This window comes from Trachypithecus francoisi, unplaced genomic scaffold (assembly GCF_009764315.1).
Source record: "Trachypithecus francoisi isolate TF-2019V2 unplaced genomic scaffold, Tfra_2.0 Lachesis_group0, whole genome shotgun sequence".
Taxonomy (NCBI): domain Eukaryota; kingdom Metazoa; phylum Chordata; class Mammalia; order Primates; family Cercopithecidae; genus Trachypithecus; species Trachypithecus francoisi.
In genome coordinates this window covers 140,447,186-140,459,764 of record NW_022681453.1, presented here as the reverse complement: position 1 = coordinate 140,459,764, position 12,579 = coordinate 140,447,186, and the positions used below count along the sequence as shown (strand labels likewise).

General features: G+C 44.5%; 1 protein-coding gene across 3 annotated transcripts in view; it reads right to left on the bottom strand.

Annotated features, from left to right (window-relative positions):
* Positions 1-366: 366 nt before the first annotated feature.
* Positions 367-12,579, bottom strand: part of GASK1A (golgi associated kinase 1A) — a 78,998-nt gene continuing 66,785 nt past the window's right edge. For 2 of the 3 annotated variants that reach the window (XM_033212241.1, XM_033212240.1), the window contains 3 exons: positions 4,409-4,531; positions 2,535-2,638; positions 367-1,894 (listed from right to left, as the gene is read on the bottom strand). In XM_033212241.1, coding sequence (XP_033068132.1) covers positions 1,684-1,894; positions 2,535-2,638; positions 4,409-4,531 — 438 coding nt within the window. In that variant the 3' untranslated portion in view covers positions 367-1,683. The remainder of the gene's footprint in view (positions 1,895-2,534; positions 2,639-4,408; positions 4,532-12,579) is intronic. The other variant, XM_033212242.1, reaches the window with a different exon arrangement.

The following is a 12,579-nucleotide window of genomic DNA, read 5'->3' as shown; positions in this document are numbered from 1 at the left end:
CTATGAAATAATGTTATAGCAACTAAATATCCATTTGAAGGGAAATGAAACTTGTTAGATCCCTAACTCACACCATTCTCTGCTTAAATCCACCTATAAAATATAGGTTTCATATATGAATTTACAGGGAATATATAAGAAGTATATGAAAATATATAGTAAATACTATATAATATATAAGAAATATTATATAATACTAGAATAAAACACAGGAGATTATTTCAATAATCTTGAAGTGGTGGCAACATTTCTAAGAAGGCATGAAACTCAAAAGACTTAAAGGGAAAGATAAACAAATTTGACTACGTGGAAATTAACATTTTACACTTGGCAAAAGACTATAAACAAAGTTAAGAGACAAATGACAGGCTGGAAGAAAACATTTACACCAAGTCAACAGAGAAAAGATTGATTACACTCATTAGAGTCAAAGATTTCCAACAAATTAACAAGAAAAGGGCAAGCATCTTAAAAGAAAAGGACAATGCAGAAAAGAAAATACAAATGTCTGGCAAATAAGTGGAGAGATGATTTCATTCATGATTAAGGAAATGCGGTTTTTAAATAGGTTTTCCTCCTAAAAACCAAAAGTCTGAGAATGTTAAGTGTTGGTGAGGGTGTAGAAAAATAATCAGTCTCCTACCCTCTTGGGAGAAACGTAAATTGACACCACCACTTCGGACAGCAATTTGGCAGTTTCTCTCAGAATACTGAATGCCCATACCCTTTGCCCCAGAAATCCCTTACGGAAATCTGGCTCGCAGAAATACTTGCACGCCACGCAGTCATGTTCACGGCAGCAATGTCTGTAATTGATGAAAAATTGGAGCTACTTAAATGTTCAGGATTATGGGACCAGCTAAAGAAAATATGACACATCCCTGCCTTGGAATTTCATGCAGTCACCAATAAAGATTGGGTCAAATCAGATGGCTGACACAGAATATAGTTAATAAAGTAAAAATATAGTGAGTTGACAAACAAAGCATAACCACACTTTTATTTTTTAAATTGCAAGTAGTGTGACCATGAATAACACACACACACACATACACACTGCTAGAGAGTTTGTGGAACTTATGCTTTTTGTCCTATGCTTCTATTATTTATGAACTTGTTTTTACTGAGCATGTATTACTTTTAGACTTTTATAATTTTTTAAACCAAAAAAATAACTGAGTAATAATTGAAAAGTTAAAGTCTATAAAGACAAACACATTATGTGTCATTTATTAGACCTGAGTCTATTTTCAGCCAAAGCAACTCTAGGCTGCAAGTGCAGTTCTATGAAGATTTTGCCTTTATTGGGTTTGTCTCATGTATTGCATGCAGGCATGCACACATGCCACCCACACCTACACACCTCTACACACACACAAAGTTCTCCAGCTCTGCATATGCACATGCATCACACATTGTTACAGTATCTTGAGCAGCTCCAGAACATTTTTTAATGTATTTGTTGGTGCAAGGGAATAAATAGCCAGAGCCGAGAAAGCAGAAAGGGATGCACTGATATTGAAAACCCCATGCTACCTCCACCATCCCGGGCAGGTGAAATATCCCATGACATCCTTGTGCCCCTCTGGCTTCTGGCTTTTCCCATTTGTCCTCAAGATGGGTGAGCCCAAGAAAATGTGGCCATCAGGATGGATGCTCATTGACTCAGGGCTGGTGTGAGGCTCACAGGTCCTCGTCCCTGAAGAGTGTGAGGTTGTGCTTTCGGATGTGTCCCAGCAGCACCTGTCCTCGCCGCTCCAGGGTCTGGAGGACCTGCTTCAGCCCCTGGGCCCCGCCTTGGCTTTCCCAGAACACGGGGTCCATCTGCAGCGACTTAAGCAGCATATTCTGTAGACACCCTGATGTGAGAACCTTCACGGCAGACTCAGGAAACCTGGAGCGAAGGTCCCAGAACCCCATAACAGAAAGAAAAAGCAACAGTGATCTCAGAGAATTTCAATAACAGGTGAAGTCAGATGGCCAGAGCTTGCATAGTTGAGGAACTCTGGCAAAGTCACCCTGCAAACTCCCCAGGCCTGCACCTCCTATCTCATTAACAGAAGACCCTTTGCCTAGCTCTGCTGTGAAGGCAGGGGATAGACCTTTCAGATGGGTCCCATCCTACAGAGAAGCCAGGTGAACAAATTCTGCTATCCCAGGCTCCATTTGGCAAATGCAGGGCCAGAAAGAATCCTGGGAAGGCAGAGCTGCCTGCCAAGAGTGAGCAGGGAGGGGTAGACTCTTCAGCCTAGCGCTCCCACCCAGAACAAGGGAAGGACTAGCCTCTCCACACCGCAGCAATGCAGCTAGTATTCTGCAGGCACAGGAGGCCCTCTGGATATTGGGGTAGGCCCTGCCAACTGTGTCCCCTCTCAGCTTTCCCAGGGCTCCCCACCACCACCTAAAGTTCTGATCCAACAGCTTGTCTGATGGACCGTGGGCTTCTCAGGGCCACAGTTCAAGGTCCCAAGGTTTGCAGCAAGGCCATCAGGTCTCAGTCCCGTGAACTTCCACCCAACCCTTTTGACCCTCACCCATCTATGCCTTCCAGCAGCCGAAAATTCAGCTTGTCCTCAGGGTGCTGAAGGTTGCCAGCGTTATCGATGTAGACCAGGTGAGATGGATTGCTGCTCCGGACCTCAGGGAAGAGGGCGGACAGAGACAGAGGTGGGTAAGGGTGCAACTACGGCTGACACCTATGGACTTGGTCAAGATTAAGGGGCTGAGAGCCCTGAGCTGTCGGTCCCACAGTCCATGCTAACAAACAGTCCTCACAGCTGAGCACTTACTCTATGCTGGGCACTGTGCTAAGTGCTTCCAGGCATCCTGTCAGTTAATTCTCCCAGTAACCTTAGGAAGCGGGCACTAGTGTTAGCCCTATTTTACAGAAATGGTGGCACCTTAAGTTAAGCAATTTGCACAGAATCACAGTTAGTAAGTAGCTGGACTGTTTCAAACCTAGACCCATAGGGCTAAGGCAGAGCACCATCTGCTAAATTGCAAGGCCAAAGGACTGATCCTGTTTTGGTGGCTGAAGGGGTGAGGAGCACAGGCGGGAATCGGCAGGTGCCGAGGGAGCCTGCTCCTCAGGCCCATCACTGTGAGAGGCATCACACATGTGCTGCTCACATGTGTACACACTCAGTCACCCCTTTGTGCCACCTGTGCCTATGCACCTGGGCATCTCCCTTAGCATCACTGAGAGCACACAGAAATGTCCCTTATCCTCGAAAAGCAGTGACCACACTCTGTTTCTACAGAAGAGTTTAGCAGCTCCTAAACATTTTGAAAACTAAAATTAGCACCAGAGAATTCTTTAGTACCTTAAAGAATATAGTGTGGTTGTGAATGGGAGACCATCTCTTCTGGTCCCCACTCCCATGCACGTACTCCTTTCCCACAGAGCCTCCAAAAGCCCATGGGCATTTCCCACAATCCTCTCCAGTGGCCTAGGCTTAAGCTATGAACTTCTGTTTCCAGGATCCCAGCTTCCCTTCTCTCTGCCTCTTCTCCTTTCTCACCCCACTCCACATGTCAGGATCACTTTTTGCTCAAAGCTGGGTGGCTCTTCCCTCTAGAAACTGCTGTCTTAAAAGATCTGTGAAATGCCTGCTCACCAGGGGTAAACAATGGCTATTAAAACTTTGTCTCTCCTGTGGATATTTACCTTTGACAAGGGAAAAGGAGAGATGGCTCTGGGGTAAAGGAGGAGAATTGCCAGCACCCCCACTAAGCAATCCTGGCCTCCGGGTGATGTGGCCTCCCTGAAGCCCATCCCTGGACACCATGCTGACAGCTACCCTCCAAGAGGAAAGGGAGGCTATGGGGACACTATGCCTCACTGCAGGAGAAGATAGAGAAGCCCTTCCCTAGGGGAAGCACCTTGCTTCTTATGCAGAAGAAGTGCTTATTCTGCCCTCTCCGATGGCCACAGCACATTGCTTCCCACCCTGGACTCTAGTTTTGACAGGAGCAGCAGCAGCCTGTGAGCCACTGGGGTCTTGGGTTCGTGCCCTAATGCTGCTACCATATGGCCTTGGAGATTCCTTTCCCTCCAGACTGCAATTCCTCATTTACTGGCACAACGAGGATGTTCACTAGACACACCATTCTCAAACTCTACTTCCAGGAGCCCTAGTTGTTCTCTGGAGTCTCTTAGGGGCAGTGGAGACAGTGAAAACGGGGCTCCAGCCCTCACGCCACACTCTTCCTCAGGCACATTCTTAAAGCTCCATTTTGTCAGTTTATATATTGCAGACTCCTGGAAATATTCAACCAACTGGTTTTGCTGAAAAGAACAAGACTGGGAAACCCCAGCATCAAATGATCTTTGAAACTTGTTAGCATCTTCTGAAGGACACAGGAAGACCTGGTTCTGGGGTGACAAGGGGATGGTGCGGAGACATACCAGGATGTGGACCAGCCGCAGCTCGGCCGGGTTCCGACATTTCTCTCGGAGCCTCTCTTCTACACAGGGGTCTGAGGGCTCAGGCTCAAAGCCACAACAGTAGCGATCCAAGCGGTCGTGGACCTGTGGAGACACCCAGCCTTTGGTAGGGTGAGGCAGGGCACGGGGCCTGCCTCCACTAGGCACAGCACAGAGGCCACCTGACCTACTGTTTCCTACATGACGCTGGGGCCACAGCAGGGGTGACCCTCAGTGGTTCTCTGTGCTGGTCATTACTAAATGGGGCTTCCGCTTTCCTCCTCTGGCCAGCTCACTCTGCACACCAGGAGCTGTTTGCTCATGCCTCGGGCCAGTGTGGATTTTCACCCAGTGCCCACCGCTTGGCCTACACTGTTGCTCTTGAGCTCTAGCCCGGCACCACTGGGGCTCCAAATGCTGACTGTCTGCCTGTCTACCCAGGGAGATTCCACATCACTCTATTTTTTCTTTAAGCAGCAAATGCTACATCAGGGATTCCTCCTTTCTTTAGAGGTGCAAGTCCTTTAATGATCATCTCAACAGCTCCAACTGGACAGCTCTTTCACCCTGCAGCAGGCCTGAATCAAGCCGGGGAAAGAGGAGGGCATCCTCAATGTGGTGTGCGGTCAGTTCTGAGGAACTTTGCCACCCTTCCCCTGAATAGATACATACAGATGACACCCACAGCACTTTAGAGTGGATCAGAGGATTCCTAGAATCACGCTTCCCACTCACTTGCTTCTGGGATGCTTTCTTCAGAAGGAAAGTCACAGCCTGCAAGTCGGCAGTAGGAAGAATCGTGGTCTGCCCCAGCCCTGACCTACATGAGGATAGTATCTGCTGTAAGTATCTAGGACAAAGAGATTGAGGATGGAGAGGCATACAAGCAGAAGTGGTAGAGTTCCTCTGAGGATAGTTAGGGGAGGGCTTGCTGTGGGGAGAAAGACAGGAAAGGGAGAATAGTCGAAGTGAGGAGTTGGTCTGGAAAAGGCTTGGGAGATGCTAGGGAGTGGATGAAAGATGAAGTGAGGGTGGCTGAGCAGCACGGAATCACCATCACACACAGGATGTGCAAGCCTGGGAAAACTCACTCTATTTTCCTTTTACAAAGGAAACTTGGTTTGATGCAATACCCTGATGAGTGCTTAGGGTGGAAGGTGAAATTACAGGAGGTCTGGTTGCATTGCTTTGCATGGGACAAGAAGAAAAGTTAGTTTCTTGCTGTGGAAGGGGGAGGACAGAGGAATAGAGAAGGTGAAGGGAAGCAGGGAGCAGCAGAAGGCTGGGGCTGTGAGATGTACCCTCCCATAAGTTCTCCATCCTGCAGTGAAGCTGCCACCCTTGTGAAATGTTTGGTGGATGCTGAGCTTTGAGTTCAGGTTTGGTGTGGGGCAAGTCAAGGTAGTGCTCATGGCACATCAAACAGAAGGAGTCCATCCACTACTTGGGATTTATCCAAATCCTAGGAAGGGCTCCAAACCCCACAGGTTATGGGACCAGGGGTTTTAGTTGTTTTCTTAAATCTCTCAGGTGGTGGTGAAAGTCAGTGGGGAGGCCTTGAGGACCTCTGGGATCTACCAATCAGGACAATGAATCACATAGGTAACTAACTCTCAGGCTGCAAAATGTACTAAGTTCCTGAAAGAGCCTGCTGTGGGGAAGACCTAGATTGGACACTCTGATCCCATCTTTGCAGAATGGCTAGTCTGAATTAGAAAGCCTAGGAACACCACTGGAGAGGAAGACATCAGCCTGGGAACCTGGAAACTCAGTATGAAGGGAGCAGAGCAGACCTCATTTCAAGAAAATTGTCATTATCTGAACTGTCTGGTGATTCCCTGGTAAATTCCACTAAAAGGCATGGTTTTTTTTTTTGGTTGCCCAGTACTAAAAGCCTTCTCCTGGACGGGTAGAGGACATGTGTTGAAAACATTTACTGGCAAATGTTTCAACAGCATGGCTGTCTGAGACAATGGATAACAGTTGGGACAAACAATAGATTAACCAAAAAGCTTAAAAAGGAAGAGATAAGAAATGAAATGTCCAAGGGGCTGTGAAAAGCTCCAGTATGTTCCTGGAAATCTGGAAGGCCACATGCACATGTGTAGGACTGTGCACATGTTCAGGAAAAAACTGAAAAGACCCTAAGCTCTCACCTCTGGTTGACCTTGAGACTGTACAAGCATGAGTGAAGGTCAAAGCAGATTTATCAACTGCATACATATGTGTTGGAGATGCCTCAACACACACACACACAGACCCTTTGGCAAACACTAGGAGACTTACTGGCTCCAGAAATTCATGAAAATCTGCTCGATCATCAGCTGATCACTGACCTAACTGAGCAGAAATTTCAGTGGCCATATACAATAAAGAATACAGATGAATATAGAATGTGTTCATAAAAATAAAACAAGCAAATAACAAAGAAAATAACTATAAACAAAAAAAATTACAACAAACAGCAACAATAAAAATCCTGGGGAAAAGAAGAATCTGATTTTCAGAGTGGCCACCTTATATTATTTAAATACTCAGTTTTCAACAAAAAATATGAGACAGTCAAAGTAACAAAGTATGGCCAATATGCATGAAAAAAGGCAATCAATCAAAATTGTTCCTGAGCAAGCCCAGATGTTGGAGAAAAAATTTAAATTAGCTATTTTACATATATGTTCAAAGAACTAAAGGAAATCAGGCCTAGAGAAGTAAAGTATGAGAATGATACCTCACCATAAAGACTACATGAATAATGAGATAGAAATTATAAAGAGAATCCAAATATAAATTATGGAGTTGAAAAGTACTATGGCTTTTAAAAATTGACTGAGAGGATCAAACAGCAGTTATGAGCAGGCAGAACAAATCAGAAAACTTGAAGATAGGTCAACTAAGATTATCAAGTATGAGGAATAAGAAGAAAAAAATGAAGAAAAATAAACAGTGCCTCAGAGACCCATGTAACACCATCAAGTGTACCAACATATATATAAGAGGAGTTTTAAAAGGAAGGGAGGAGGATGTGAAAATAATATTAGAATTAATGTCCAAAACCTCCCCAAATTTGGTGAAAAGCATTGATCTACACATCCAAGAGGTCCAGTGAACTCCATCGTTAATAGAAACTGAAAGAGACCTATACCTAGAATAAAACTGTCAAAAGCCAAAGACAGAGAGAGAATCCTAAAAGCAGCAAGAGAGAAGTCACTCATCACACAAAAAGGATTATTTCAAAGAGTGGTTTGGTATCAGATTTATCAAAAACCATGGAGGCCAAAAGACAGAGGACTAACATTCAAAGTGTTGAAATTAAATTAAAAAAAAGAGAGTCAGTCAACCAAGAATTTTATATACAGCAAAACTATCCTTCAAAAATTAAGGATAAATGAAGACATTAACAGAACAACAAAAACAGAATTTATTGTCAGCAGGCTTGTTCTACAAGAAATACTAAAAGGGGGCCTTCAGGATGAATGAAAGGATACTAAGTAGTAACTTAAATTAATATCAAGAACTAAAAAGCTCTGTTCAAGATAACTATATAGATAAACATAAAAGACAGTATAAATGTATTTTTTTTTTGGTCTGGACTTCTTTTTTCCTCTCTGATTTTAAAAAACAACTGCTTAAAGCAATAATTATAATCTATGCTGATGGGCAGAAAATGTATAAAGATGTAATTTGCAACAAGAATAGCATAAAAGTGGGAGGAGAACAGATTTATATAGAAAGAAAGTCTTTTTACATTATTAAATTGCTGGTAATCTGACCTGGATTGTTATAAATCAAGATGTTAATGGTAATCCCAGTGCAACCAACAAGAATATAACTATAGTCCTAGTCACCAACCAATCTCACAAAACCAGATGTTGAGAAATGAGACAGCATTCAATAGTCCCAAGTACTGTCCCCAAACATTATTTTCTCTGTTTTATACAGTTGAAAATGGAGAAATCACCCCTCAGGTCTAGATAGGCTGAGGGCATTTCTGTGAGGCCACATTAGTAGCAGTAGACCAAATGGATTAAATATATCCACTGATTCTAGTAAAAAAGCAAGTTTATGCACAGAGGCCAATGCACAAAGCCCAGAAGATTGGTCCAGCTTGGCAAAGAACCACAGCCCTGTTTATGCAGTGAGCCAATTAGCAAGACTTCCTGAGGAGGACCCTCTTTACTGCTTTGGCCTCCTGAACTTTGGGTAACCAATACCCAATTTTCCTTCTTTCCTCTAATACCCTATTATGAAAAATTTCAAACATACAGCAAATTTGAAATAATTTTATGGTGAATACTCACATACCCATCACCAAAATTCTACCATGAATATTTTACTTATTTTATGACATACCTAACCATCGATACATCTCTATATCCATCCATTAAATCATCTTATTTCTTATTTTTTATGCATTTCAAAGTAAGTTGCAGACATTAGAAATTTCCCTCTTGGCCGGGCACGGTGGCTCAAGCCTGTAATCCCAGCACTTTGGGAGGCCGAGACGGGCGGATCACGAGGTCAGGAGATCGAGACCATCCTGGCTAACACGGTGAAACCCCGTCTCTACTAAAAATACAAAAACTAGCCAGGTGAGGTGGCGGGCGCCTGTAGTCCCAGCTACTCGGGAGGCTGAGGCAGGAGAATGGTGTAAACCCGGGAGGCGGAGCTTGCAGTGAGCTGAGATCCGGCCACTGCACTCCAGTTCGGGCGACAGAGCGAGACTCCGCCTCAAAAAAAAAAAAAAAAAAAAAAAAGAAATTTCCCTCTAAATATGTTGGCATGCACACCGCTCATTAGAGTTCCTGGTTTTCCTATAAGAGAACCAATCTTCCCTGCTAGATACAGTCTGGTGGCATCATCAATCCAAGTACCCTGCGCATCCAGCCATGAAGTGAAGATGGGGTCCAAGCTCCTCTAACCATATATCCTTCCCCTGACTCTTCAGGCTTCCCAAGCCTTTTTCTTCCATTCCTTGACGCCCTTAATGTCTTACCAAATACAGATTCTTTCCTTGCTTATGTTAATCAGAGTTAGTCTCTGTTGCTTGGAATCAAACTCACTTCAAGTGATGTACCGCCTGAATTTTCTTTCTTCCAGGTTAAAACACACTTGGGTTCTGAAACTATGGTAGATGTTTTTGATGCCCCCCACCCATGAGCCTAGGGCTCACCTACAGAAGGTCCCAACCATACAGTGCCCATATGTAGAGGTACTCTTGCCCATAACAGGCTTAACCCACCCACGCAGCAGGCTGAAAGTGCTGGAAAATCAATGCTCCCAGGAGCAAGCTTCAACCAATGACTTATGGCAGTTAGTGTACAAATATTATAGCCCCTCATCTCCCAGGGGAATGATACCCTACAGCAGTGTTCTACAAAGTCTGTCAAGGGCCCTCATCTGGGTTCAGCCTCACTTGCTCATGGTGGCAGCCTGCTCTTTACTGTACCCTTCATTAGCTTTTCTTCCTTCCCTGTTTCACTTCCCCATTTGCTCACCAGGTTTCCTAGGACCACCTCCCAAATAAATTGCTCTATTCAAATTCTAGTCAGAGTCTCTTTTTGGGGAACTCAAACCTAGATAGAAACCTGTCACAGTCTCTATTGCTGTCACATGTCCAAGTTCTTGTTGGTCAATATTCTTGTCATACTTTAGTACCTAGCACTGGACACAAGTACCTAGCTGAGAATCAAGTTATAGAGTAGCACAGAAACATTGCCTCCCTGATTCCAGATGCTAAGACTAGATTCGCATCTTTGCCAATCTCATCATATTGTTGACACCTATTTTGCATGTCCAAAATTAGCAAGTCTCTGTCTCATATAAGTCCATTCAGCCAGGGCTTCATTAACCTGCATTTATACCACTGACTCACAGGCCCTCAGTAGAAGACTTTGCATTTAACACTATTCCATTTCCTCCTTTAATCTTTCATTACAACCCATTGAATATTTTTTGGATGGTTTTGTTGTCACATTCATTTGCTTTTCCTTCCCCTGCCAATTTTAGGTTATGTGCCAGCCAGATCAGTAAGCTACTATACCAATGGGAGTGTTTTCAGCCACAAGTAACAGAAAACCTGACTCAAAATGGCTTAAACCATAAGGAAGATTGAGATTATCTATAGAAGGAAGTCTTGAGGAAAGGCAGACTGGGTGGATTTAGCAGCTCTATATTGTCATGATAAGGACTTGGGTTTCTTTCTGCCCTCCACATACCACCCACAATGTTAACAGCATCCCAGTGTTGTCTTAGGATGCCTGCAGGTAGTTGCTGTGGGAATGTTTCCTTGTTCTTGTCCAGCAGGAGAGAAAGAAAAAGAGTATGAGAGAAGGGGAGACAGAGAAGGAATCTCTCCCCTCAACAACCATGGAATAGAAGGCCTTCCCTTCAGCCAAATTAAGAGGCACACATTCTTGGACCAATAGCACTCAGTGGAAGATGTTAATGCACTGATCCTTGAACCCATTGCCTCTGAATCTAGGAATAGGTGGAAGGTGAATCAAATCAGAGCTCCGTGAGGAAGGACTACAAGAGACTGGTTGGGTCCCCTACAGCCCAGATGTCCTCATTCAGGCTACTAATAAAAATGTTGGCTAGGACAGGATTAGAGAGCCCTGCAGCATACCACCAGAGACCTCACAGCCTTCCAGTTCATTTTAAGTTACTAAAGCTAGTATCATACCACCTGTATTAGTCTGTTCTCATGCTGATGCAAGAGATGGTCTCCCAGTCTTGGGCAGCTCTGGCCCTGTAGGGTAGAGACCCCTCCTGACTGCTTTCACTGGCTGGCATTGAGTGTCTGCAGCTTTTCCAAGTGCAACAGTGCAAGCTGTCAGTGTATCTACCATTCCGGGGTCTGGAGGATGGTGGCCCTCTTCTCACAGCTCCATGAGGCAGTGCCCCACTGGGGACTCTGTGTGGGGACTCTGACTCCACATTTCCCTTCCACACTGCCCTAGCAGAGGTTCTCCATGAGGGTTCCACCCCTTCAGCAGACCTCTGCCTGGACATCTAGGTGTTTCCACACATCCTCTGAAATACAGGTGAAGGTTCCCAAAGCTCAAGTCTTGTCTTCTGTGTAGCCACAGGCACAATGCCATGTGGTAGCCAATAAGGCTTGGGGCTTGTACCCTCTGAAGCAACGGCCTGAGCTGTACTTTGGCCTTTTTTGGTGCAGCTGGGATGGAGGGCACCAAGTCCTAAGATTACACAAAGCAGCAAGGCCCTGGACCCGGCCCACACAACCATTTCCTCCTCCCAGGCCTTTGGACCTGTGATGGGAGGGCTGCTGTGAAGACCTCTGACATGCCTTGGAAACGTTTTCTTCATTATCTTGGCATTGACATTTGGCTCCTCGTTGCTTATGCAAATTTCTGCAGCCAGCTTGAATTTCTCCCCAGAAAATGAATTTTTCATTTCTACCACATCATCAGGCTGCAAATTTTCCAAACTTTTATGCTCTGATTCCATCTCAATCATAAGTTCCAATTCCAAACCATCTCTGTAAATGCAAAAAACTGAATGCTTCTAAGAGTATCCAGGTCACATCTTGAATGCTTTGCTGCTTAGAAATTTCTTCTGCCAGATACCTTAAATCATCTCTCTCAAATTCAAAGCTCCACACATCTCCAGGGCAGGGGCAAAATGCCACCAGTTTCTTTGCTAAAGCATAGCAAGAATCACCTTTATTCCAGTTCCCAACAAGTTCTCATCTCCATCTGAGTCCACTTCAGCCTGGACTTCACTGTCCATATCACTATCAGCATTTTGTTCAAAGTCATTCAACAAGTTTCTAGGAAGTTCCAAACTTTCCCACATCTCCCTGTCTTCTTCTGAGCCCTCCAAACTGTTCCAACTTCTGCCTGTTTCCCAGTTCCAAAGTCACTTCCACATTTTTAGATACCTTTATAGCAGCACCTCACTCTTTGTGGTACCAATTTACTGTATTAGTCCATTTTCATACTGCTATAAACAACTGCCCAAGACTGAGTAATTTATAAAGGAAAGAGATTTAGTTGACTGACTGGTCTGCATGTCTGAGGAGGCCTCAGGAAATTTACAATTATGGCAGAAGGTGAAGGGAAAGCAAGAAACCTTCTTCACAAGGTGGCAGGAAGGAGAATGAATGCAGGAGGAACTACCAGGCACTTATA